Source organism: Prionailurus viverrinus, chromosome D2 (assembly GCF_022837055.1).
Source record: "Prionailurus viverrinus isolate Anna chromosome D2, UM_Priviv_1.0, whole genome shotgun sequence".
Classification (NCBI taxonomy): Eukaryota; Metazoa; Chordata; class Mammalia; order Carnivora; family Felidae; genus Prionailurus; species Prionailurus viverrinus.
Window position 1 is genome coordinate 57,123,153 of NC_062571.1, and position 25,206 is coordinate 57,148,358.

A 25,206-nucleotide genomic window follows, 5' to 3' on the forward strand; every position below is an offset into this window, starting at 1 on the left:
TCAACTTGGCAGCCCTACAGAATAGGGTGATATTTATACCCAGTCTGGCAGAATAGTGTGATAGAAGGCCCCAGCAGGAAGACATGCTTACTCTCACATGTTCCTCCTTGGGAATTTCTATCTGTTGGGCATTTATGTTCTATCTAATCTATCATCTCATCATTTGAGAGACAAACACCTCAACTTTCTGGTATGTTACTTTCTTCTTTGTATATATCCTATGACTGTATGTTAGAAGACATTGTTTTCCCTTTAAGATATATATACTTTTAAAACTAATTGTTTTGAAGATAGGGTTTATGTTTTTTAATTTTTTAATGTTTATTTATTTTTGAGAGACAGAGCATGAGCAGGGGAGGGGTAGAGAGAGAGGAAGACACAGAATCCAAAGCAGGTTCCAGGCTCTAAGCTGTCAGCACAGAGCCCAACATGGGGCTTGAACCCACGACCCAGGAGATCATGACCTAAGCCAAAGTCAGTCGCTTAACTGACTGAGCCACCCAGGGGCCCCGGATTTATGATCTTTTTTTTCCTGCTTAATAAGGTACATTTTTCTGTGGTATTATTCTTTCATAACATTAGGTTTTGTGACTGTTACTATTTCATTGTGTAGTTGAGCCACAATTTATTTAAATAATTCCCCTTTGATGGACATTTCTATTTTCTTATTCTTATAAAAAAGGTATAATTCTCTCAACATAAAAAGCATTGATGGTTTCTGTGTCAAAAAGCCAGTCTGAAGACGTGTATCAGATTTTCTTTTTCCTCTTTAGAAACAAACACCAAAAATACAGCAAAAGGATTTTAAGACATAAAGCTATAGGTGCCTGGGTAGCTCAGTCAGTTAAGCATCCGACTTTGGCTCAGGTCATGATCTTGCAGTTTGTGGGTTTGAGCCCCGTGTCAGGCTCTGCACTGACAGCTCAGAGACTGGAGCCTGCTTCAGATTCTGTATCTCCCTCTCTTTCTGCCCCTCCTGCGCTTGTGTGTGCGCTTATGCTCTAAGATAAATACATAAACATTAAAAAAAAAAAAAAAAAAAACAAGGGGCGCCTGGGTGGCTCAGTCGGTTGGGCGACCGACTTCGGCTCAGGTCATGATCTCGCGGTCCGTGAGTTCGAGCCCCGCGTCGGGCTCTGTGCTGAGAGCTCGGAACCTGGAGCCTGATTCGGATTCTGTGTCTCCCTCTCTCTCTGACCTTCCTCCATTCATGCTCTGTCTCTCTCTGTGTCTAAAATGAATAAACGTTAAAAAAAAAAAAAAAAAAGACATAAAGCTAGAGGCATCTGTCTGGCTCAGTTGGTACAGCATGTGACTCTTGGATCTTAGGGTCGTAAGTTCAAGCCCCATGCTGGGTGTAGAGATTATTTAAAAATAATAATAATTAAAAATTACAAATAATTAAAACAACAAGACATAAAGCTAAAGGTTGAGGAAAATAGGTTAAGAGATGTTAGCAATAAAATTTCAGAAGCTAAAAAGAAGAAGGATAAGAAAATGACGTAACAGGGCCAAGACAACAGTCTGAATCCTCAGTAGTCTTGGGAAACGCCTACTCAAAAAGCTTTGCAACTGGCAGTACCAGGTGCCTTTGGAATTGGGAATGGGGTTAGAGAACCACCTAGATTGCTTCCTAGCTCCTCCCTTTCTTCAGCAGAATCTGGACGTTTAATTCTCTGGAAAGGGTAAGACAGAGGTCCCTAATCTTGGAGATGTAGGTGCAGTAGTGGGCCTGGGAAAATAGGGTACCGGATCCAAGAGGAAGGATAAAGGAATCCTGAGGATGATGGTAAAGGAAGATTTAATATCTACTTTGCATAACGAGTAGGAAGCAACCAGTTGAGACTATACGTATGGCCAAGTTAAGAATGGTTTTTAGGGGCGCCTGGGTGGCTCAGTTGGTTAAGCGGCTGACTTCGGGTCAGGTCATGATCTCGCGGTCTGTGGGTTCGAGCCCCGCGTCGGGCTCTGTGCTGACAGCTCGGAGCCTGGAGCCTGTTTCAGATTCTGTGTCTCCCTCTTTCTCTGACCCTCCCCTGTTCATGCTCTCTGTCTCAAAAGTAAATAAATGTTAAAAAAAAAAAAACTAAAAAAAAAAAAAAGAATGGTTTTTACATTTTTTTCCTTTTAATTCCAATGTGGTTAACATACAATGTTAAATTAGTTTCAGGTGTACAATATAGTGATACAACAATTCTATATAATACTCAGTGCTCATCAAGATAAGTGTACTCTTAATCCCCTGGTTTTTACATTTTTAAATAGTTGGGGGAAAGAAAACCCCAAAAGAATAATATCTTGTGACATATGAAAACTATATGAAATTTAAATTTCCATGTCTATAAAGTTTTATTGCTATACTCTGTACCACACTCCAGTGTCTACGGCCATTTTTGTTAGAACAGCAGCATTGAACAGTTGTGACAGAAATGACAGTCTGGAAAGCCTAAAATAGTCACTATCTGGTCCTTTACAAAAAAAAAGTTTGCCCAGCCCTGCTTCTAGAGTGAGTGTACATGCATAGTGAAAATCAAGGGAACCACCACTTATGCTGACGTGATCCACTATGATGATGCAAAGACCACAAAGCATATTTCTGATACAAGAAACTAAAATAAACAGATTTAAAAAACAACAAAAAGAATATTTCTTTAAAAAATTTTTTCTTAATGTTTATTCATTTTTTGAAAGACAGAGGGAGACAGAGCACAAGCAGGGGTGGGGCGGAGAGAGAGGGGGACATAGAATCCGAAGCAGGCTCCAGGCTCTGAGCTGTCAGCACAGAGCCCGATACAGGGCTCGAACTCACCAATGGTGAGATCAGGACCCGAGCCAAAGCCAGACGCTCAACCAACTTAGCCACCCCAGGTGCCCCCCCCACCCCCGAAAATATTTCTGATAGAAATAGTTACCCTAAAGGCAGGTGTCTCTCATTTTAATTGACAAGAGCTTTCTGCTTCCCATACAGACCGTAGTGCAGAAGAACATACAAAATTCTGCTTGAGGAGCACCTGGCTAGCTTAGTAGGTAGAGTATGTGACTTTTAATCTTGGGGTCGTGAATTCAAGCGCCACGTTGGGTGTAAAGCTTCTTAAAAAAAAATCTACACAAACGAGAAATTCTATCATTATAACTTTTTTGTGTGTGTAGAATATCCGAGAAAATACATAAGCAGTTGGGGGCAATGATCATCTTTAAAAGGAAAATGGGTGGTTGGCAGCAAAGGGGCTTCACTCTCTATCTTTTAAATACTGAATCATGTTCACTCTATTACATTTCAGAAAAATGAATGACATACTCTTTCCTGCCCCCAAATTATAAATGCATGTATTCCAGCAATTCTACTTTTAGGAATTTATGCTACTGTTCTACCCACATATATATGTGAAATGATACATGTACGGGATATGTAAGTTGCAGCGTTGTCTGTAACAATGTAAGATTAGCAAGAACCTTTATCCTATAGAGGACCAGTGAAATTAATTAGGTATTTCCATTGAAAGGAATACTACACACCCATAAAAAATAAAGAGCTAACTTATATACTGTTATGGAACACTCTCCAGGATATACTAAGTGAAAAAGGCCAAGTACAGGAAAAGTGCATACATACACTGCCATCGGTGGGGGGAGGGGAGCATTTGCTTACGTTATGGATGAAAAAGTTCTATAAGATACAGACCTAATTGATAAAATGGTTGACAACAAAGAAAGAAATGGTGGTGGATAGATTTTTCACCCTTTTGCACCTTTTAGGTTTTGGATAATATGAATGTATAATTTTTTCGAAACAAACACAAAATAAAGCAAAAAAAGAGAAACCTGGTGGCCTAACAAAGAGCTTTCAAGATTTCAAAGGCATAACAAGTTCTTGTGAGTTAGAAAGTGACACTGATTATAAAAGAGACGAAGAGAAATTCAGGAGAGGTGGTCCTAAGGACCATGGTGTCAACTGGAATAAGCTGGTAAGCAATTCCCCACGGCAAAGATGGCTGTGTAACTTTAAAGGCAGTAAGAGTCAGTACTCAGATGTTAGTTGGTTTGTTGTCATAGAACTTTCATTTCTTCAAAACCACTAATGCTTGCAGTACACATATGCATGCATACCCATACAATGAGGAGATCCTGAATTTTTGGAAATAGAAGGGAAATCAAGATGCAGAGCAGGAGGAAGGTCCAAGGGGGCCATAGTCAGAGCATGCTGTGTATACTGCACTGAACTGTGTCTTCTTTGTTTTTTCAATTTTGTTTCTTTTGCCTGAGATCACCCCTCAGACTCCAGGATCAGATCCTCATTCCTTAGAAACCAACTGAAATCTCATCTCATCTGTGAAGTCATTTCCTGCCTATTCTAGCTCACAATGAACTCAGTCTTCTCTGAACAATTAGAACGCCACTTGTTTTGGTCCATAATCTCATATTGTTACTTAAATGTTTTAGCCTTCAAGGGCAGGAACCAAGTTTTACAATCCTGTAGCCCTTGGCACTAGGTACGTTGTTAAGGAGCTTAAGGAAGCCCCAAATACCCGCTGAATTGACTCCCTCCTCTGATGGCCAATGCTTCTTCATTCCCAGTTTACTAAAATGTAAGTTCACAAGGGCACAGATTGTCTCCTTTGTTCACTGCTGCGTCCTCAGTGCCTAGAACTGGACCTGACTCACAGGTGGTACTCAATGAATATTTGAATGAATCAATGAATGAACAAATGAACAAATGAATAAAAGGTGCTACTTACAGGGGTAAAATCAATAGGGAAGTAACAAGACGTCACTTCAAACAACTCCTCCACAAAGGGTCCTAAGGTAACAGAGAAACAATGACGTCAACTTACAATTTTCACTCATCTGACAAGCCCCAACCAGCTAATTCAAGGCTACAAGGGCATACCCAGGCTATAGTCCCTAGAGATGAGGTCATGGACGATGCGGAAAGCCACCAGAAGATTTCGCGGGTCCTTTTCCCCATCCATCACCTGGATGAAGCCAAAGGTGAAGTCAGCTCCTAGGCCCTTCAGCTCTGGGGAGGAGAGAACAGGTCACTATCCTTCCTCAAGACAGAAAGCTGGGCTTTCTTCTGGCTTGTGTTTTCCCTCTACTATCATTGTCCCACCTTTGCTGCTTCCCAGAGCAGACTCTTTTTGTTTTCCTATTCTGAGAGAGTGCATAGTGAAGAAGAGATATGCAATATATAACCATTAGAGGTAAGAGGTTTTTTTGGTTAAGTTTATTTTGAGAGAGAGAGCATGAGTGGGGAAGGGGCAGAGAGAGAGGGAGAGAGAGAATCCCAAGCAAGTTCCTCTAGTGAAGCCTCAGCAGGCTCCATCTCAGGAAGCTAAAATCAAGAGTCCACGCTTCACCTACTGAGCCACCCAGGCGCCCCCTTGAGGTAAGAATTTAAAACATCGGTCCATACCCTATCCTTCCTTTACTTTACTGGGGAGTGAGTGGACCCCTCCCAGTTTTCCTTCATTCTTTTCAGAGTATGGGCTCTCCTATATGACTACCAAGCTAAACACGAGTCCTGGTAATGGGGGGAAAAGGGATGTGCTCGCTTTTCAGACTTGCCAAAGAACCCTGCCTTTTACCTTCTTCCCGGGTTCGCATGAAGTTGGTGATGATACTGTAGACTGTGTGTCGGTCCACCTGAGGCAGGGACTTGGGGTGAGAGAGACCATAAGTAAAGAAAGTACTCAAAGAATACCTAAGCTGACAAAATTACTTCCTGCTTCACAATCTCTAGGTGGACAGTGCTCTTTATACTAGCATAAGAACCTAAGAAGAAATGCAGAGAAAGGCTATGGCTATTGGACTACCAGTTATAGCAGGGGAGCCAATAACCAAAACCTGTCTGCTTTACTTTCTTTAGGTTTAAGAGGATGCAGGTCAGACATAATAGCATGGCTCCTTCTCCTTATATAGTAGCAAGGACTAGCATTTAAACATGGTCAGGGATCTGAAAAAGTTCAGGACTTAGAAGGCAGTATCTTTTGCTACCTAATCCTAGTTATGTCAAGGCTGAGAGATAGCAGAATACGAAAGTGACCGTTATCACTCACCTGGACGTGGACCTCCTGGAAGATGGCTTTAAGTACAGAGACAGCCAGCCCTGGGGGCAGGGCCACACACAGACTCTGGGGGAGAAGAGGAAATGTGTGAGTACTGAGGGAATTCTAGCCTTCAAGATAGAATCCCCCAAACAGGCCTAATTAGCTACAGTGGGAATCACAACATCCAGGTTCAGGAAAAAGCGCTAAGAGTGAGAAACATGGTCCCTTTTCTCGAGTTGATTAGTTCTCTACAGCTCTTTCCACTCTGGTTCTGAATTCCAGTCCCCCCAAAATACCTGTAATCTCTAGACTAAAAACAGAAGTGAAACTGGCTGACACTAGTTTATTCCCCACTTGCGCATCTGCTCCTCATGATGTGGGAGTCTCAAGCCCAAAACACAAGGACAGAATTCACTGGAAAAGGGCTCCTGCAAACACAGTATGTAATGAAAAAAGGAGAACTCACAAGTGCCCTCAAACCTTGCAGGACAGATGGGATCACAAAATGATGATCCTTCAGCCGGTTCTCATAGAATAGGATCAGGTGGACCACTGCACAAACCAGAAATGCAGCCATTATTTTACACAGGCTCCTTCCCAAACTTTGTAAAGGCTGTTCCTGTTTGGGCTTTACTACAAATTTTCTCCTCCACTAAGAGATATGTCCCATGCCCTCCCATTTGAGGGTGCCTTGATCAGTCAGGAAAATAGGTGAACACCTTTTGTTATCAATTCTCACATAGGTCCGCATTTGAACCCACTTACAACCCCAGAACTTCCTTTCTATAGAACCAGAATGGGCAAACTTTCTCAAAGGGCCAGATAGTAAATATTTTAGGCTTGTAGGACATAGTATTGGTCACAACTACTCCACTCTGCTCAACTTGGCCGCTGTCACAGAAAAGCAGCATAAACAAGGTAAATAAATGGTTGTGGTTATACGCTAACAAAACATTATTAATAAAAATAGGCTGTAGTTTGCCCACTACTATGCTATAAAGGATAAAAAATGTCTAAGGAGGGGCGTCTGGTAGCTCAGTCAGTTAAAAGTGTCTGATTCTTGATTTCGGTGCAGATCATGATCTCACAGTTCCTGGGATCAAGACTGCCTCCGGCTCTGAGCTGACAGCATGGAGCCTGCTTGGGATTCTCTCTCTGCCTTTCTCTCTCTGCCCTTCCCCTGCTCACGCTCTCTCTTTCTCTCAAAATAGATAAACGGTAATAAATAAACTTTAAGATAAATAAATGAATAATGTCTAAGGCTACATTTGAAATCCCAGTGTCTTCAGCCTCAATACTTATCTCTCTGCCACATATACCAGTGAGGAATGAAGATACTGAATTAGTGGTTCACAGATTCCTTATGCCCTTCCTTTTTTCTTCCCTCCCTATAAAGTTGGCTTGAAGAGACAAGGGAGGAGGCCTTGGCTCAGCAATCTGGGAAGATACTCCTACTAGTGATGCCAGTACCTTCCTTCTCCAGGAGCAAGGAGTGACACTGGAGTAGCACCTGTGACAGAAGCTGGATTCCTCGTGCCCGAGTTCGGGGTTCTGGATTCTCTAGAGATGACCTGGGGGAAAGTAGGATATAGAGAGCTTGACATAACCCTGTTGAAACTTTTGAAGGCATAAATATTTTGAAATTAGTCACACTCACCCCCCTGGGCATGGAATCCAGCCCAGGAAAGGTGTTCTGTAGGTACTTAGCATTACAGATAACAGTAAAGCCAGAATCTAAACAGCCAATTCCCAGATTGATCTGGCATTCATTAGAGGCTCATCTGACACCACTGCCAACAGAAGTATCCATCTCCAGGCGCTGATTGGGCATTTGGCTTATTCTTATATGATAGTGACCTTCCTCTGAAACAGAGCTTAGCAGCTACCCACAGGGCTCAACAGATCATGGGCAGCTGCAACTTCTACCCAAACAGGAGAATAAATATATTACTGCTAAGAAAAAAAATGCTGAGAGCAACCAAGATCTTAGGCCGGGGTGGGCGGGGGGGCGCGGGAATCTTTATAACTGCAAGTTTACAAAGTAAGATGGTCAGAATAAATGTTTTAACTATTTAGGATTACTGAATTGGAAAACCTGGACTGAGGCAATAAGGTAACTTATCTTCAGAATAGGTCTTATAGAGATTACATTTAAACATACTTGAAGAAATCTAAGTAAGTTAATGTAGGAAGTAGAAGATTTCTGAAGGAGAAATGACTAGGACATTTGACTGAAATCTCAAGGATAAGGGTGTCTATACCTAGGGGTAAAGGGAAAAAATAAAATCATTCTTGACAGGAATAGAATAGGATCTTGTCGAAAGGACCTGTTGAGAAGTGGAAAACTTGGTGTTTAAAATTAGACCAAGGCACACAAGTGTTCATATCAGCATTATTTAGAATACCCCAAATTTGGAAACAACCCTGATATCTACCACCTGATGAATGGTTAAACAAAATGTGAGATATTCATGTAACAGATTATTCTTCAGCAAAAAATGAAACACTATCGAAAGCCATAACAGGGATAAACTGAAAACATATACTAATGGGCATCAGGTTCCTGAGGTAATGAAAATGTTCAAAAATTGATTGAGGGTTGTATAAATCTGTGAATACACAAAAAGTGATGAACTTTGTGACATATGAATTACATCTCAATAAAGTCATTTTTTTTTTTAAATGGACCAAGGCCACACATGAGTAGAAAGGCCAAATGGTCTCTCATGTGGGAGAGAGACATAATAGCGACCTACATTCCACCCCACCCTCCCAGTTTTCTAGTTTTCTGCTTCAGAAAACAAGCTGACTGAGACAGTTAACCTTTGCAAATAAAACGTCAATTTAGATGGTCTACCAAGTATGAAATAGGAGAAAAGCAGGCAACAGACAACAAGCACATACTCCCTCTGGTGCCTGGATATCTGGTTTTAACACTGATCTTCCAACTGTTTCCTCAGACCTTTTCCTATAGTGAGGATCTGGTGCAGGATCAGCTTCCTGGCAAATCCCCAGGCAGGGCCCACGACAGGTCTGAGTCAGATCCACACTGACTAGAATCCCGTGGGGCAGGTAGGTCTTTAAGAGGCACAGGAGGAATCCCAGCTCTAATTAAATAACAGTTGATGGCCTTCAACCACCCATCTCACTCCAAACTTGTGGGCTGATCCAGGAACTTCCAACCCTTCCTCCCTTAGGGACTTAAGTCAGGTGGCATCAAACTTGTTTCAGGAGAAACACAGGCTTAGACTGAGGCAGAGAGGAAAGGAGGGTACTGGGCTACAGTAGGAGAAGTTCAGGACCAGTCAGGTCCAGGAAAGCAGCAGTGTACAACATAACCTTTTCAGAGTGCACAGGCAGGGCTGGGAGAAGGGAGCTCTACCGCACAGGCTCTTACCCAAGGGCTTCCACCACTTGTAACACTGTATAGCTCCCAGATTTCACATCTAGAGGAAACAAAAGAAAAAAATATAAACCCAGTCCCAGTATTGAAAGGATCTAATTACCAATGTTTCCTGCCTACCCTAGGGGCACCCTAGAGCCCCTTCTACGTAAGAGGTATTACTGTAACACTTCAAACATGCAGCTTCAATTATAGAAATTGAAAAGGAAATAAACATATCGTTTGTAGATAATGACTGTATACCTAGAAAATCCAGAAGAAATAACTGAAGAAATACTACAAATAAAATAATTCACAGGACTCCTGGGTGTCTCAGTCAGTTAAGTGTCTAACTTCAGCTCAGGTCATGATCTCACGGGGTTCATGAATTCAAGCTCCAAGTTGGGCTCTCTGCTATCAGCACAGAGCCCACTTTGGATCCTCTGTATCCTTTGTCTCCGTCTCTCTCTGCCCCTCCCAGGCTCATGCGCTCCCTCTCTCTCTCAAAAATTAATAAACATTAAAAAATAATTTATTAGCTGAGTACAAAATTAGTATTATGAAATTAAGAACCTTCACATATACATATATACACAAAATGCCCTGTAAAATGATACAAAAAGGAAAAAAGATCCTATTTATAATAGAAAAAAAAAGGGGAGGGAAAAATACCTGGATATAAACTTAACAAAAAATGTGAAGAACTGAATAGTGAAAAACTTTAAAGCACCAGTGAGGAGCACAAAAGAAAATTTGAACAAATAGGCATGCCATATTCATGAAAGACTCAAGAAAACAGATCTCCCAAATTAATCTATAATTTTAAACAATCTCTATGAAAATACCAGAATTTTTATTTTGGGGGGAACTAGATAAACTTATTCTAAAGTTAAAATGCAAAAAAAACACCCACATAATTAGGCAAATTTTGAAAAAGAACAATGGGGGAGGGAGGGAAGGTAGACCTTCCAGATATTAAAAAATTGTTATAGGGGCGCCTGGATGGCTTAGTCGATTAAGTGTCCGACTTCAGCTCAGGTCATGATCTCATGGTTCATGAGCCTCACGTTGGGCTCTGTGCTAAGAGCTCAGAGCCTGGAGCCTGCTTCAAATTCTGTCTCCCTCTCTCTGCCACCCACCCTCCTGCCTCCCTACTTGTCCTCTCTCTCAAAAAAAATAAAACATTAAAAAAATTTTTAACATGCCACAAACAAACATTAAAAAAAAATTGTTATGGGGTGCCAGGGTGGCTCAGTCGGTTAAGTGTCTGACTCAGGTCATGATCTTATGGTTTGTGAGTTTGAGCCCCACATCTGGCTTCTAGCTGCTCCCTGCCCCCCCCCCATTTGGGCTCCACACTAAAAAGTGTGGAGCCTGCTTGGGATTCTCTCTCTGCTCCTCTGCAACTTGCACATTCTCGCTTTCAAAATAAACTTAAAAAAATTGTTTCAAAGTCACAATAATACATTTGTGTATACTTTTTTTAGTGTGTACTTTTGAATATACTTGAAGATTTCTAGAATAAAAGTAAAAAAACAAAAAAACAACCAGCATAGTATGAGTTCATACTTTTAAACAAAGAAATCAATGGTACAGAAATAGTAGAGAAAGTCCAGAAAGAAATACAAATGCATATGAGATGATGATTTTTAAAATTTCAATTAATGGGAAAACTAGACTACTCAATAAACAGTGATGGAATGATTGGGTAAATATTTGGGAAAAAAAGTCTTGACTTTGAATCTTTCATCAAAGTAAACTTTTCAAATGGATTAAAGAAAAAGACATGAGAAAATTCCTAAGTATAAACTAACATTATCAGAAGCCATTGAAAAAAAAAAAGACTGGTTAGGGGCACCTGGGTGGATAGCTCAGTTGGTTAAGCATCTGACTCTTGATTTTGGCTTAGGTCATGATCTCACAGGTTGTGAATTCACTGTCTGCAATGACAGTGTGGAGCTTGCTTGGGATTCTCCTTCTCTCTCCTTCTCTCTGCCCCTCCCACTCCCATGCTTGTGCTCTCTCAAAATACATAAACATTTGAAAAAAAGATTGGTTAAAATCAGCTACATTAAAAAATTGGATTTTCTGCAGGACAAAAACAAACAAAAAACATCATTAAGACAAACTAGAGGGGCGCCTGGGTGGCTCAGTCGGTTAAGTGTCCGACTTCAGCTCAGGTCACGATCTCACGGTTCATGGGTTCGAGCCCCATGGTTCATGGGTTCAAGCCCCACGTTGGGCTCTGTTCTGACAGCTCAGAGCCTGGAGCCTACTTTGGATTCTGTGTCTCCCTCTCCCTCTGCTCCTCCCCCACTCATGCTCTGTCTCTCTCTCAAAAATAAACATTAAAAAAATTTTTTTTAAAAAGACAAACTAGAAAAACATATTTGTAATTCTTACAACATAGGGCTTTTTTTTAACCAACACATAAAGCATCTACAAAACAATGAGGAAAAGATCAACAACCAATTTAAAAATGGGCAATACCTTGGGGCACCTGGGTGGCTCAGTCGATTAAGCATCCGACTTTGCCTTAGGCCATTATCTCACAGTTTGTGAGTTGAACCCCCTTGTCAGGCTTTGTGCTGACAGCTCAGAGCCTGGAGCCTGTTTCAGATTCTGTGTCTCCTTCTCTCTCTGCCCCTCCCCCACTCCTGCTCTGTCCCTCTCCCTCAACAATAAATAAATGCACATTAAACAAATTTTTTTTAGCATGGGCAAAACCAAAAGAATGAACAGGCATTCTACAGAAGATACTCATATTCACAACAGAAATACAAATTAAACTATATGAAAGTCTTGTTTTTATGAAAGTCTTGTTTTTAACATACTAGATTGGTAAAAATAAAAAATAACTTTGTAACACACCTATGTTTGGTGATGGTATGCAGAAATAGGCACTCTTACACATTACAAGTGGAGTATAAATTGGTACAACCCCTTTATGGAAGGCAATTTGACAATATGTTTAATAAAAATTACAAGTGTATATATGTTTTAATTCAGTGAATATTCTCAAAATTTATCCTATATCCTTGTAAAAGTACAAAATAGTGCATACTACACACATACACACACACACGCTGATAATGGGACATGATCTAAAATCCAGACAATGTACAAAAATAATATATACAATACTAAGTGCACAGCATTGTTTTTAAGGGGAAGGAAGGTTGTTTCTATTTGCATTTATTTATTTCTCCAGAAGATAAAAGGAACTAATATTGGTTGTCTCCAAGGAAGGACACTGGATGGCTAGGGGTTTGAGAGGTAGACTTAAAAAAAAAAAAAAAAGATGTTTTACTGTGAAATAATTTTAGAGTTAGAGATTAGCATTAATGTATTACTATTAAACTCTAGACTGTATTTAGACTTTACCAGTTTTTCCACTAATGTCATTTTTCTGTTTCAGGATCTAATTAAGGATACCACATTGCAATTAGCCATCATGAATCCTTGGTCTCCTCTGGTCTGTGAAAGTTTCTCAGTCTTGTCCTTAAGGACCTCGATATCCTAAAGTACTTTATAGAATGTCCCCCAATTTGGGGTTTGATGTTTTCCTATTGTTTAGACTGGGGTCATGGGTTTTGAGAAGAATAGCACAGAGGCAAAGTATCCTTCTCATCATATCATATCAATCATACCAGGGGCACAAGGTATCAATATGACTTATTTATTATTGGTGATTTTATTTTATTTCATTATTATTATTTTTTAATGTTTATTTATTTTTGAGGGAGACAGAGAGAGAGCGAGCAGGGGAGGGACAGAGAGAGAGGGAAACACAGAATCCAAAGCAGCTTCCAGTCTCCAAGCTGTCAGTGCAGAGCTTGACGTGGGGCTTGAAGTCACGAACTGTGAGATCACAACCTGAGCCGAAGCTGGATGCTCAAATTACTTGGTGAAGGTAGTATCAGCCAGTTCTGTGAACTACAGAGGTACTATTTTTCCTTTCCCATACTATCTTCTTTAGAAGATTCAAGGGGGAGGCAGAGATTAACCTCCACTTCCTAGAAAGGAATATGTTGACCTACCTATATTATATGGAATTGTTCTGTAAGGAAGATTCATTTCTTCTTCCCCCTTTATTTATTCAGCCATTTATTTTACAGCAGCATAGACTCATGTACATTTATTTTACACTTCAGGTTATAATCCAATACTAGGTTATTTTGCTATTCAAGTTGTTCTATCTTTGGCTGCAGGGAGCTTTTTTAGATTGGCACTTGTCTTTTTGACTTGTCCCATCCATCCATCCATCCATCCATCCATCCATCCATCCATTTTTTTTTTTTAACATTTATTTATTTTTGAGAGAGAGAGAGACAGAGCATGAATGGGGGAAGGTCAGAGAGAGAGGGAGACACGGAATCCGAAACAGGCTCCAGGCTCTGAGCTGTCGGCACGGAGCCCGATGCGGGGCTCGAACTCACGGACCGCGAGATCATGACCTGAGCTGAAGTCGGACGCCCAACCGACTGAGCCACCCAGGCACCCCCATCCATTTATTTTTTAAAGTTCATTTAGTTATTTTGAGCCGGGGGAGGGGGGGCATGAACAGGAGAGGGGCAGAGAGGGAGAATCCCAAGCAGGCTCTGCGCTGTCAGCATAGAGCCAGATGTGGGGCTCTATCTTATCAATCGTGAGGGCATGACCTGAAGGGAGATCAAGAGTGGGATACTTAACCAACTGACTGAGCCACTTAGGCACCCCATTTATTTATTTTTTATAAAGTTTTATTAGAACACAGCCAGCTCATTAGTTTTTAAATTTTATTTATTTATTTAATATATTTATTTCTGAGAGAGAGAGAGAGCACAAGCAGGGGAGGGGCAGAGAGAGCAGGAGAGAGAGAATCCTAACCAGGCTCTGCACCTTCAGCGCAGAGCCTTATGTGGGGCTCAAACTCACAAACTGTTAGATCATGACCTGAGCCAACACCAAGAGTCAGATGCTTAGCCGACTGATCCATGCAGGCACCCCTTAACGATTTTAAGAAATCTCTATACCCAGCGTGGGGCATGAACTCACAACTCCAAGATCAAGAGTTTCACACTTCACCGACTAAGCCATCAGGTGCCCCTGTTTTAAGTCATCTCTATACCTAGTGTGGGGCTTGAACTCATGACCTCAAGATCAAGAGTCACATGCTCCTGGGGGTGCCTGGGTGGCTCAGTTGGTTAATATCCAACTCTTGATACTTAGGCCAGCTTAGGTCATGACCTCATGGTTCGTGAGTTAGAGCCCCACATCAGGCTCTGTTCTGACAGCACAGAGCCTGCTTCAGATCCTGTCTTCCTCTCCCTCTGCCCCTCCTCTACATTCTCTCTCTCTCTGTTGTTTAAAAATAAATAAACATTAAAAAAAAAGGGTGGGGGGCGCCTGGGTGGCTCAGTCAGTTGAGCGTCCGACTTTGTCTCAGGTCATGAACTTGCGATTCATAAGTTTGAGCCCCGCATCGGACTCTGCTGACAGCTCAGAGCATGGAGCCTGCTTCAGATTCTGTGTCTCCCTCTCTCTCTCTCTGTTCCTCCCCTGATACACTCTGTCTCTCTCTCAAAAATAAATAAGGAATAAAAATAAATTAAAAAAAAAAAGTCATATGCTTTACCAACTGAGCCAGCCAGGCACCACATCGTTTCATTTTTTAAGTACTTTCTTTTTTAGCACTACAAAATACTATAGGCTCATCCTGTAATTTCTCTATCCGAGCCCTAGAATCAGCCTTTTCTCCGAGAAACCCTGATTCTTTTTACTGGAGAATGCTATTACAAACCAAGATCTGGGTATAGCTGTGCTTGCTGCTATTGGGATACCACTGCTCCTAGGCCCCACTTAGCTGGGAGACACATATGTCCCAGGGAGAGCTGGGAAACACATATGTACGTATTAACCCATACATATATGTACATGTATATCTTTAATTATTTTTCTACCTGTATATATCAAACTAAACATGGGGCACCTGGGTGGCTTAGTCAGTTAAGCCTCTGACTGTTGGTTTTGGCTCAGATCATGATTTCATGGTTCATGAGTTCGAGCCCCACATCAGGCTCTGCGCTGATGGTGTGGAGCCTGCTTGGGAGTCTCTCTCTCTCCTTCTCCCTGCCCCTCCCCCATTGTGCTGTCTCAGTCTCTCTCAAAATAAATAAATGAACTTAAAAAGAAAAACACCTAAATATAAGGTCATGTTAAAGTCTCCAGCTATAATCCAGGACCGCAGGGTCCATTCTAGCCTCTCTCCTTGTTGTTTGTAATTTGTTTCTCTGACAGTGAGAAATCTGGTTCCCATTATCTACCATTTATTATTTTTTCAATCCTAGTATAGCTATAAATTACTTTCCAAATTGTCAACTTCTGTGAGAAACAGATTTATAAAAGCCAAGTGTGTTTATGTACAGTTTTGTCTTTTTTTTTTTTTTTAAGTTTATTTATTTTGAGAGAGAACGTGAGCAGGAGAGGGGCAGATATAAAGAATCCCAAGCAGGCTCCACACTGTCAGCCCAGAGCCTGACACAGGTCTTGAACCCACAAACCATGAGATCATGACCTGAACCAAAACCAAGAGTTGGATACTTAACCAACTGAGCCACCCAGGCACCCCTGGACAATTCTGTCTTTAGCCTCCAGACAAAATACTGTTTTACCAAATCACTTAGATCAGCTCCCTCCTCCCTTTAGTGAGGACACATCATATACTAGTAATACAGTAGATTCATTTGTCACTGTCTATATTTTTTTTTATTTAAAAAAGATTTTTTTTTAATGCTTATTTATTTTTGAGACAGAGAGAGACACAGCATGAGCAGGGAGAGAGAGGGAGACACAGAATGTGAAGCAGGCTCCAGGCTCTGAGCTGTCAGCACAGAGCCCAACGCGGGGCTCGAACTCACTAACTGTGAGATCATGACCTGAGCCGAAGTCGGATGCTTAACCGACTGAGCCACCGAGGTGCCCCTCACTGTCTACATTCTATCTTGAGAGGGAAGGGAGGTTTTTCTCCATGTATCCTTTTGTACCTTTTAAATGTTGTACCATGTCAATATATTACTTATTTTAAAAATACATTTCTAACAGCACAATAGTAATTCACACAGATCTACCAGAAGCTTCTTAGGATATATTCTCAAGGAAGAAACAGAGAGTAAAATCTTAGCAATCTTCCTAAGGGTTTGGTTACCACAGAGGAGTTCTAGCTCCATCAGGAAATTACTTGCAGCAGCCTGTTCTGGGTCTCCAACCCACCTACCTCTAAATGTCAGACCTAATAGGTTAGCATTCACCAACACTAGACTTTAGCTAGAGTGAAAAAGCAGCTTGAGTAAACTCCTAAACTTCCAGTTCCCCTTAAATTTGTGGTCTCAGCAACAGGGGTGAGTAGAACTAGATAAAGGCTCACTCTGGTCCTAGAGTAAGAAGTCCAAAATGCCTGAGAAAAGGAGCCCTCTAGTCAGGATTCATAGCTCGTGACTGGCACCAATTTAGACATCAGGCACTCTTAGCCCTACTCGTGCCAGGATGTGGAAGGCCCAGCTGCTGCTCCTGTTCCTGAGAAACAGCCAAGTGAAAAAATGTCCAGGCTGTAGGGTGGGGGAAGGGACAGCAGCCAGACTAACAGGACAGACCAAGGAACTGACAGTTAGGCTCTGTACCTCATTCCTTAATGGCAACACTGAAGTGAACAGAGATACTCATTTCTGGGTTATACACTATAAAAGAGTATTACACAGTTTGGGAAGGTGGAAAAGGGTACCTTTTTGGAACCTCTTGGTCAAAGACCAGGTAACTCTGCTAAAAACCCCATCTAAACACTAATTTCAGTGGTGGCCACAGAGGGAGCATTTGTGCACAGGAAGCTCTAGAGGACTGATTACTGTTACTAGCAAAGACCATCACTGAACCATCATTCTTCTTCAGCAAGAAAATCAAAGTCCCCTGGGAATGCTGGGCTATGGTCTAACGTTGGAAATACCTGAAGTGCTATAAGACAGAGACCTGCCTAATAAGCCCCATTCAGTTGCCTCTAATTTTTTCATTTAAAAAAAGGGTCTAATTTATATACAGCAAAATGTACAGATATTAACAGTATAATTTGATGAGTTTAAGCAAAAGTATACCTTGAGTAACCAACATCCCAATCAAGATGTGGAATATTTCCAGCAATGGACAAAGTTCCCTCATGCCCCTTACCAGTCAATTCCCTCTCCTATAGGTTGCCTCAAATTTCATAAATAAAAAAAGACTTCTTCACCATGAGTATACAGCATTATGAAACTGGCTGTTTTACAATTACAAATAGACACCCATTGGCATGTGATTCCTTGAATTCCAGTTATGGGTGAACTCTCCTGGCAGAGCCCTTTGGTCTTCATACTTTTCACAAGGATCTTATCTTGAATTAATGCAGCACAAACATAAAGAAACGTGAAGTATAAAACTAATACAAAATTAGAAAAAAATGAAGAGATTTACTTATATAAGCTTTATAGCTATTATACAATAAGAAATAAGAGTAAGGAAAACGGTGAGTACAGTGGCAAAAAGCTAGAATCAGTATTTTGAGGGTGTTTTCACAAACATAACTAAACCTAACATTTTATTCTAGTTTTGTCGAGTCTACCTCAGAAATGTCTTTTAAATAAGACTCTTCCTTTCCATCCCTTTAACCAGACTATATAGAGACAACCTTCAAAACAGTCCTCCACTTTTTGGTGTGCTGAAAATGTTCTAGAATTTTTTTTAATTTTTTTTTTAACGTTTATTTTTGGGACAGAGAGAGACAGAGCATGAATGGGGGAGGGGCAGAGAGAGAGGGAGACACAGAATCGGAAACAGGCTCCAGGCTCTGAGCCATCAGCCCAGAGCCCGACGCGGGGCTCGAACTCACGGACGGCGAGATCGTGACCTGAGCTGAAGTCAGACACTTAACCGACTGCGCCACCAGGCGCCCCTAGAATTTTTAGATAGTGGCAATGATTGCAGAACATTGTGAATGTACTAAAAGTCAATTAATTGTACACTTAAAATGGTTAAAGAGGTTACCTCAATTTTCTTAAAAGCCCTTTTCTAAGGGCACCTGGGTGGCTCAGTCGGTTAAGTATCAACTCCTGGTTTCAGCTCAGGTCATGATCTCCCGGTTCATGGGTTCAAGTGCCACATTGGGCTCTGAGCTGGCAGCCTGGAGCCTGCTTGGGATTCTCTCTCTTTCTCTCTCTGCCCCTTACCACTTGTGCGCTCTCTCTCCCTCAGAATGAATAAACTTAAAAAAAAATAAAAAGCCTTACAAAAATGTTTACGTATTTATTTTGAGAGAGAGAGTGCTAGCAGGGGACCGGGGGGGGGGGGGGGGTGGGCAGGGGCGGAGCAGAGGAAGGTAAAGAGAGAATCCCAAGCAGGCTCCGTGCTGTCAGCACAGAGCCAGACATGGGCTTGATCACATGAACCCAGAGATCAGGACCTGAGTCGAAACTAGAGTCGGACACTTAACCGACTGAGCAACCCAGGTGCCCCTTAAAAAAAGCCATTTAATCCATCCACACTCTATCTAGAATTACCTCCCTAAAATGCAGAATTACTTCCCTGCCCACCAGTCTCTTTTGCTCCTTACTGCCTAAGACCTGACTCCTTGGCTTGATGTCCTTCACACTTTAGCCCTCAAAGCCCCTCTAGCCTCACCTTTAATCATGACTCCTATCATTCACTCACATGTCCCAACTTATCAAGCTCTTCCATATCCTTAATCCTGTAAATATTCCCTTGGTTTGAAATGCCTCCTTCCTGTCAAAATTCAACCCTTCAAGATCCAGCTCAAATTACTCCCTTTCATGTTTCTCCATAATTCTTTAACAAAATTGTCATGTGTGCTTGTTTTATTTATTCAATATTTATTAAGCACCTATTACAAATCAGGTACTGGGGTTAGGGCTGGAGACAGAAATATAGACAGGGAGCTTTTAAGGAGTCCACAGTCTTGTTGGGGCAGAAAGACCTTTAAAACAATCACAGTGTAACACGCTCAGTGTTGCCATAGTGATATAAACAGAGACTGAGTTAGCATAAGAAAGGAGTAAAATTCCTGGGTTTATGAACCATCCATCACTAACGTTTTAACATTGTTAAGTTTTCCCAAACGAACACTACCTGAATCCGGAAGTATCGTTAATCATGCACTCGGACTCCTGGCATAAAAGAAAAGCTACTAAGGGGCTAATTTTCCTAAAGGTAGCCTCACTGGCATTAAGGAAAAACAAATGTTAAGTTCTTTTCCCTACATTAAGTAGGCTTAAGTTTTTCCAATGTGCCCAAGACTTACTCTCTAAAAATGGACCTACTAGCACCTCCGAACTACCCACACTTCCCTCAGCAAGGCACCAGTTCATATGGAGCACTGAGCAGTCATCAAAGGAGTATTTATATGAGACTGACAGAATGTACAATCAGACCTCTGTCTGATGGAGTTGCAGCCTCTTGAGAATCTGGAGGAGCAACCAATGGAGGAAGGGGGAAGGATGTGAAGGAGCAGTAGAGAGAAAAATCCCAATCAGGACTCAGTTTCAATCAAGTTGAGGATGCCATAGACATTTCTCAGAACTGTTTTACTGTTGTTTAACAATCTCTTGGTTTCAGGAATAGTGGTCTCCCACAAAAGTGGGAAAATACAATACAAAAAGACTGAAAAGAAAGAAAATCCAAATAACTGAAAGGAAGAAAATTTATATCCATAACACACTTCAAAATCAGCTTCCTTTCCAACCTCCATTTTTGAACAAAGGACTTCTCCTTTGTTCATCCTCAGGCTCAAAAGCTTGGGGTCACCATAGAGTCCTCACTCTCCTTCAACTGTAACTAGTTAGGCCTCAAATTCCACAGATTCTTCCTTCAACGTCTCTCATTCCATTCACTTACACAGTTTTTTACTGCATACTTAGTTATGCTAGTCTCCAGGACACTTGGGTGGTAGGTATAGGATAGGACGTGGAAATATATACAGAAACAGCTACTACACAAGTCTGCTAATAACTGCTAATAAATGAGTGTCTGAGAAATAAATACCACAAAGATTTTGAAATGTGAGATGATGTCTGGCTGGAGTAATCAGGAAATGCTTGGGGGGCAGGCAGTAAGCACTCAAGCCAACCTTGAATCCGAGGTCTAACTTTGATCAGATGGAGCTAGTGAAAGGAACTGGGAAGGAAAGCATTCAGGGAATAGCAAATCCAGGTGGCGCCAGGCACCAAAGGTCCAGGAGAGGAGTGGTAAGAGTAAGGGCTGGGGCCAAGTAGTGCAACATTTGAATGCTAGTGTAAGAAGTCTTTAACCCTTAACCTACCGGTTCATTTCTCTGCCCCGTCATTTGCACCTTTACATCTGACACCTACTTTCATCAGGAACTTCACTGCAAAGGTGCAAAACAAAGTTGGTGGTAGCTGTCTTTGTGATCATGGAACAGGTTGCTGCTGTGAGTGGCTGAACAGAAAGCTGGTCTCTTTAGTGCTAACAAAACTAGACTCAGGCTGGATTAGAAAGCACATCTAATTTTGGGAAGGTTTCAAAACCCTGTCAGCCTTCAACAACATTAACCAGGGCTGTGATCTCAGATTGAGAATACCAATTTAATCCTTCTCAAATTTGCCTTCATTATATGACTCCCCTGCTCAAGGATCTACGATGAGTTGTATTACCTACAATAGGTCATTCAAATCCCTCTGCCTGGAATCCAAGGTTATGCATAATCCAACCCCACCAAACCTTTTCAAACTTATCTGTTACTATCAACCTCCTTTCCTAGTCAGTAGGGCTAAATTACAACAGGGCTAGTGTTACAGTCTTAGTAGAGCTGAGTTACATTTAAAGTACATAATAGTTAAGGCCATTTTTTTAAAGCACAAAAAATATAAATTTTAGGGGCATCTGGGTGGCTCAGTCGGTTGAGCATCCAACTCTTGATTTCAGCTCAGGTCATGATCCCAGGGTAGTGGCATCAAGCCCGGTGTCAGGCCCCACGCCAAGTGTGGAGCCCGCTTAAGACTCTCGCTCCCTCTGCCTTTCTCTCTTACTCGTGTGCTCTCTCTCTTTATATATATATATGTGTGTATATATATATATATACACACACACACACACACACACATATATAAATACATGTACACACATATAAAATATTTATAAAAACTTGGCAGTCCTTATTCATGCTGTATTCTTAAGTGTGTTCTGAACTTGAAAAGTCCAAAATTATTGTGTTCATACTGTATAAATGTGAAAGAATAGTCACAAATGACACTGATGTAACAGTAGGGGGAAGGTGTATGCATTATAAGTGAATGTTAAACACTTAAGATTTTACAGTTCACTGGAGATGAACTGTACACCAAAATAAACTGTAAACCAACTCTAGTTAATAATATGCCTACCAAAGTATTTAGGAGGAAGTATTTAGAAGGATATCTGCATTTTAAATAGACGGAAAGATGTGTGACAAAGCAAGTTATGTTAAAATGTTAATGGTGGTTGAGGTGTTGTGTGTAGGTGTGTCTGTTATGAAATTCTCTGCTGTATGTTTGAAATTTTTTATACTAAAACACAGGGGGAAATGGCATTGATAACACACTATGCTTCGTGAAGCTGTAAGAAGTTAAAATTGTTGGAATGGCAGCATCAAGCATTTGCTCCTTGATGCTTCCTTGCTGGCATGCACATAACCCACGAAGCCCTTATTTTCTGGTGTGGTATACTCTCTGTTTGCATGGTTATCTCTCCTACCACAGTATAAGTTCCTGGTGGGCACAGAACCACTCTAATCTGGATTTGCATACCTATTGCTTTGTATCGTGTTTGGAGAATAGTATGTGTTCAATAATGGTGGGACGACTGAATGAAAGTGTAACTGCTAAGGACCAAAGTAATACACTCTCTCACAATTCACTTTTTTCATTTCTCACCTACGCTAAAAGTTAGTACGTTCCGTGTTCAAGAGAAATGTTGTCTTTTATTTTTCCCCAAGCATGCAAAATTTCTAAAAGTAAGACAAAACTCATCTGTGTTCAGATTACTTTGTATTCTATTACTTAAACAAGTCTGAAGACCTCCTGACACTCAACAACTCTTTAGGGTTTTTTGGTTTTTTTTTTTTTTCCTTTTTCTGAAAGTGAAGTCTCCGACTTCCAAGGACATCTGGAATTTGTTTTAAGCAAATCTTAGATATGTTGTGAGAACTAAGAGGTTCCTGAACTGGCCAAAAGCAGGAAACCGGAGATCTGGGGAAAAGATAAAAACAAACACTACATAAAAAACTCACGAAGCAAATTAATCAAGAACTTTCCCGAGAGACGGAGGGAAAGTCTTAAGGAGGCTTCGCGGAACATCTCAAACTCGCCCCAGAGCGGCTTCTCCCCTCCTCTCTCCCATCACAGCCAGTCAGAGATAGCGCCGCGCGGCCACTCCCAACATGCCACGCGACTGGAGCTGGTGCCGCGGAAGATGCTGCTTCTCACGTCAACCTTCGCGAAACAACGTGCTTTCTCGGCGGGAGCAGCAGATTCTGAACTGGAAAACCTAGGTCTGAGTCCCTGCTGCCCCACCCGCCTGATGTGCCAGTCTCTTGTCCTCTCTGTGCTTCAGTTCCCTCATCTGTGAATCGGTAATGACTCTGTAACCCCAGTTCGCGCACAGGGTGATTACTAAGATGAGGGGCGTTAAGGCGCTTTAAGGAAGACGCAAGACTCTCAATTTGTTACGGTTCTTAAACACGCGGTGCTTACAACCAGCCCCAGACCAATCTCTCAAAGTCACCGCTGTCCCTCACTCCCTTCCCGCCCGGCGCCTATGCTGAGGCCGCTCCCTCCTGTCGGCCCTATGCGGGAGCCGCGCGGCGCCGTCTGCCGTACCTGCAGCTACTTGGTCAGCCGGGCCCTCCTGCTGACCCATGACGAAGTCTTGCACGAGGCCCCACAGGGCGCCTGTAGGCGCCACCGCCTCCAGAGCGGCGGCGGCGGCCATGACGCGAACCAGAGACCGTGGGAGGGGAAGTGGGCGGTGGCACGGGATGGGCCTCTGAGCGCACGCGCCTCCTGAGCCAATCGCCTTTGGAGGGTTAAAGAGGCGGGGCGCTCCCTGGATCACGTGCCTGCCGGCTCCTGGCCAGGCAGTTCCAGGGAGGGATGGGACGGTTCCTCCCCGAGGGGCGGGGCGTGGAGACGGGGCGGTGGCGCGGGGAGGGAAGGCGGCTGCTGGGCACGCAGCCGGGGGCCATTGAGAGCGAATAATTCCCGGCCCGGCTCCCGGGGAGACGGGCGGCGGGGCGGGCACCTGGCTGGGTGGGGCCGAGGGGCGGTACACACCCTGGGGGAAGCCAATGAGAAAATCAGGCCCGGCCCGAGGGGGCGGTGCCGTCGGTCACATGCACACCTGGGGCGGGCGGCGGCGGAGGCGCGGGCACCGCGAGCGGGCGGCAGGGAGCGGGGCCGGGCTAGGGCGGGGTTAGGCAGGTGAGTGACAGGCTCCGGGGGGCCGGCCCCTACTGGGAGCTCCGAGCGAGCAGGGAGTAGCTGCGGCGGTGCCCGCCCCCTCTCTCCGCCCCTCCATCGGAGCTGGTCTCCGGCCGGGCACCGTCGCGGGCCCCCCTGGCCCGGCCACCTGGGACTGTGCTGGGGAATCGGCCACCTCCCTCTCTCCCGTCGCCCGCAAAGTTTGTGGCGAAGCCGGCGCCCGGGCAGAGCGCGCCCCCGGGGGGAGATCGGGGAGCGCCCGATGCCGGGAGGCAGGAGCCGTTGACCCGGGACGCCGCCGTCCGGGCAGGATCGCAGAGCAGCAGACAAGTCGGCCGCCTCCGGTGCATGGGGCCCGGCTGAAGAGCCAGCATGGGCAACTGCGTGGGGAGACAGCGCCGGGAGAGGCCGGCCGCCCCGGGACACCCCCGCAAGCGAGCAGGTAACGACGAGGAAAGGAGCAGGGCCACGGGCGCCTCGCCAGTTGTCCCCCTCCTCGCTCGAGTTCTGGGCTTCCTAAGCGACCTCCCACGGCTCCTCACGCCTGGGTTTCCCCGATGTCTGCTCCGGAGCCAGACGGGAGCCCCCTCCCCAGCCCTGGTGGCCGGGGGAGCCGAGTTGGGGCAACTGCGAGCGCTGACCCGGCTGCGAGCCCAACTCGCTCCAACTGGGAAGCTCCGAGTGAGGGTGGGGGCGGGGGCAGGAAATGTTTGCAGACCGCAGCGGGGCCGCGGAGGGGAGGGGGACCCCGGACGGGGGCGCCGCTGGCCTGGCAGCTGGGTCGGGGTCGGAGGCTGGCCCGTCGGGGCACGGCGCGGGCGGCCAGTCGTCCCCAGAACTCGGAGCGAGCGAGAACTGTCGCTCTTCCAAAGACTGTCTGTGTCATTATCGGGCTGCAAATCGTGTCTGCCGGAATCCAACTGGCAAAAGCAGCGCAGGACTCTGGGAAAGAAATCTTTATTTTTCCCGCAGGGCTTTTTAGAGCTTCCCGGCTGTCTGGGAGTCTAGAAAAGGTGGGGTGTGGGGTGAGAATTGCGCTCGGGTTTGTTGGGATCCTTCCCAGCCTTGGGGATGGGATCTGCTCCCTGGTGATCCGCGAGGGCTGGGCAGCGCCTTCTCACTTTCTTGGTACACTCCTCCTATCCTGGCTCTTCGCCCTGGGAAGAGGTCTGGCGTTCGTTTCCCCGGGTCTTGTACTCACTTCCTTCTCTGAGAGTGTTGCAAGGACCTTCTGAGAATGATAAAAATCGTATACTTTAGAGTTGAAAGGGACCTTCAAAACTTGTCT

The 25,206-nt window shown here is 43.6% G+C and overlaps 2 protein-coding genes across 7 annotated transcripts in view; one reads left to right on the plus strand and one right to left on the minus strand.

Moving 5' to 3' along the window:
* Window positions 1-23,473, minus strand: part of MMS19 (MMS19 homolog, cytosolic iron-sulfur assembly component) — a 33,384-nt gene extending 9,911 nt beyond the window's left edge. For 3 of the 6 annotated variants that reach the window (XM_047824890.1, XM_047824891.1, XM_047824889.1), the window contains exons 1-8: window positions 23,319-23,473; window positions 9,445-9,493; window positions 7,518-7,618; window positions 6,514-6,599; window positions 6,057-6,131; window positions 5,586-5,655; window positions 4,889-5,017; window positions 4,737-4,798 (exon numbers count right to left, since the gene is read on the minus strand). In XM_047824890.1, coding sequence (XP_047680846.1) covers window positions 4,737-4,798; window positions 4,889-5,017; window positions 5,586-5,655; window positions 6,057-6,131; window positions 6,514-6,599; window positions 7,518-7,618; window positions 9,445-9,493; window positions 23,319-23,430 — 684 coding nt within the window. In that variant the 5' untranslated portion in view covers window positions 23,431-23,473. Of the gene's footprint in view, window positions 1-4,736; window positions 4,799-4,888; window positions 5,018-5,585; window positions 5,656-6,056; window positions 6,132-6,513; window positions 6,600-7,517; window positions 7,619-9,444; window positions 9,494-23,318 lie in introns of those variants that run through there. The other 3 variants (XM_047824894.1, XM_047824893.1, XM_047824892.1) reach the window with 3 other exon arrangements.
* A 285-nt stretch (window positions 23,474-23,758) lies between these two features.
* UBTD1 (ubiquitin domain containing 1) overlaps window positions 23,759-25,206 on the plus strand; it is a 52,198-nt gene continuing 50,750 nt past the window's right edge. The window contains exon 1 of the mRNA XM_047824901.1: window positions 23,759-24,360. Coding sequence (XP_047680857.1) covers window positions 24,291-24,360 — 70 coding nt within the window. The 5' untranslated portion in view covers window positions 23,759-24,290. The remainder of the gene's footprint in view (window positions 24,361-25,206) is intronic.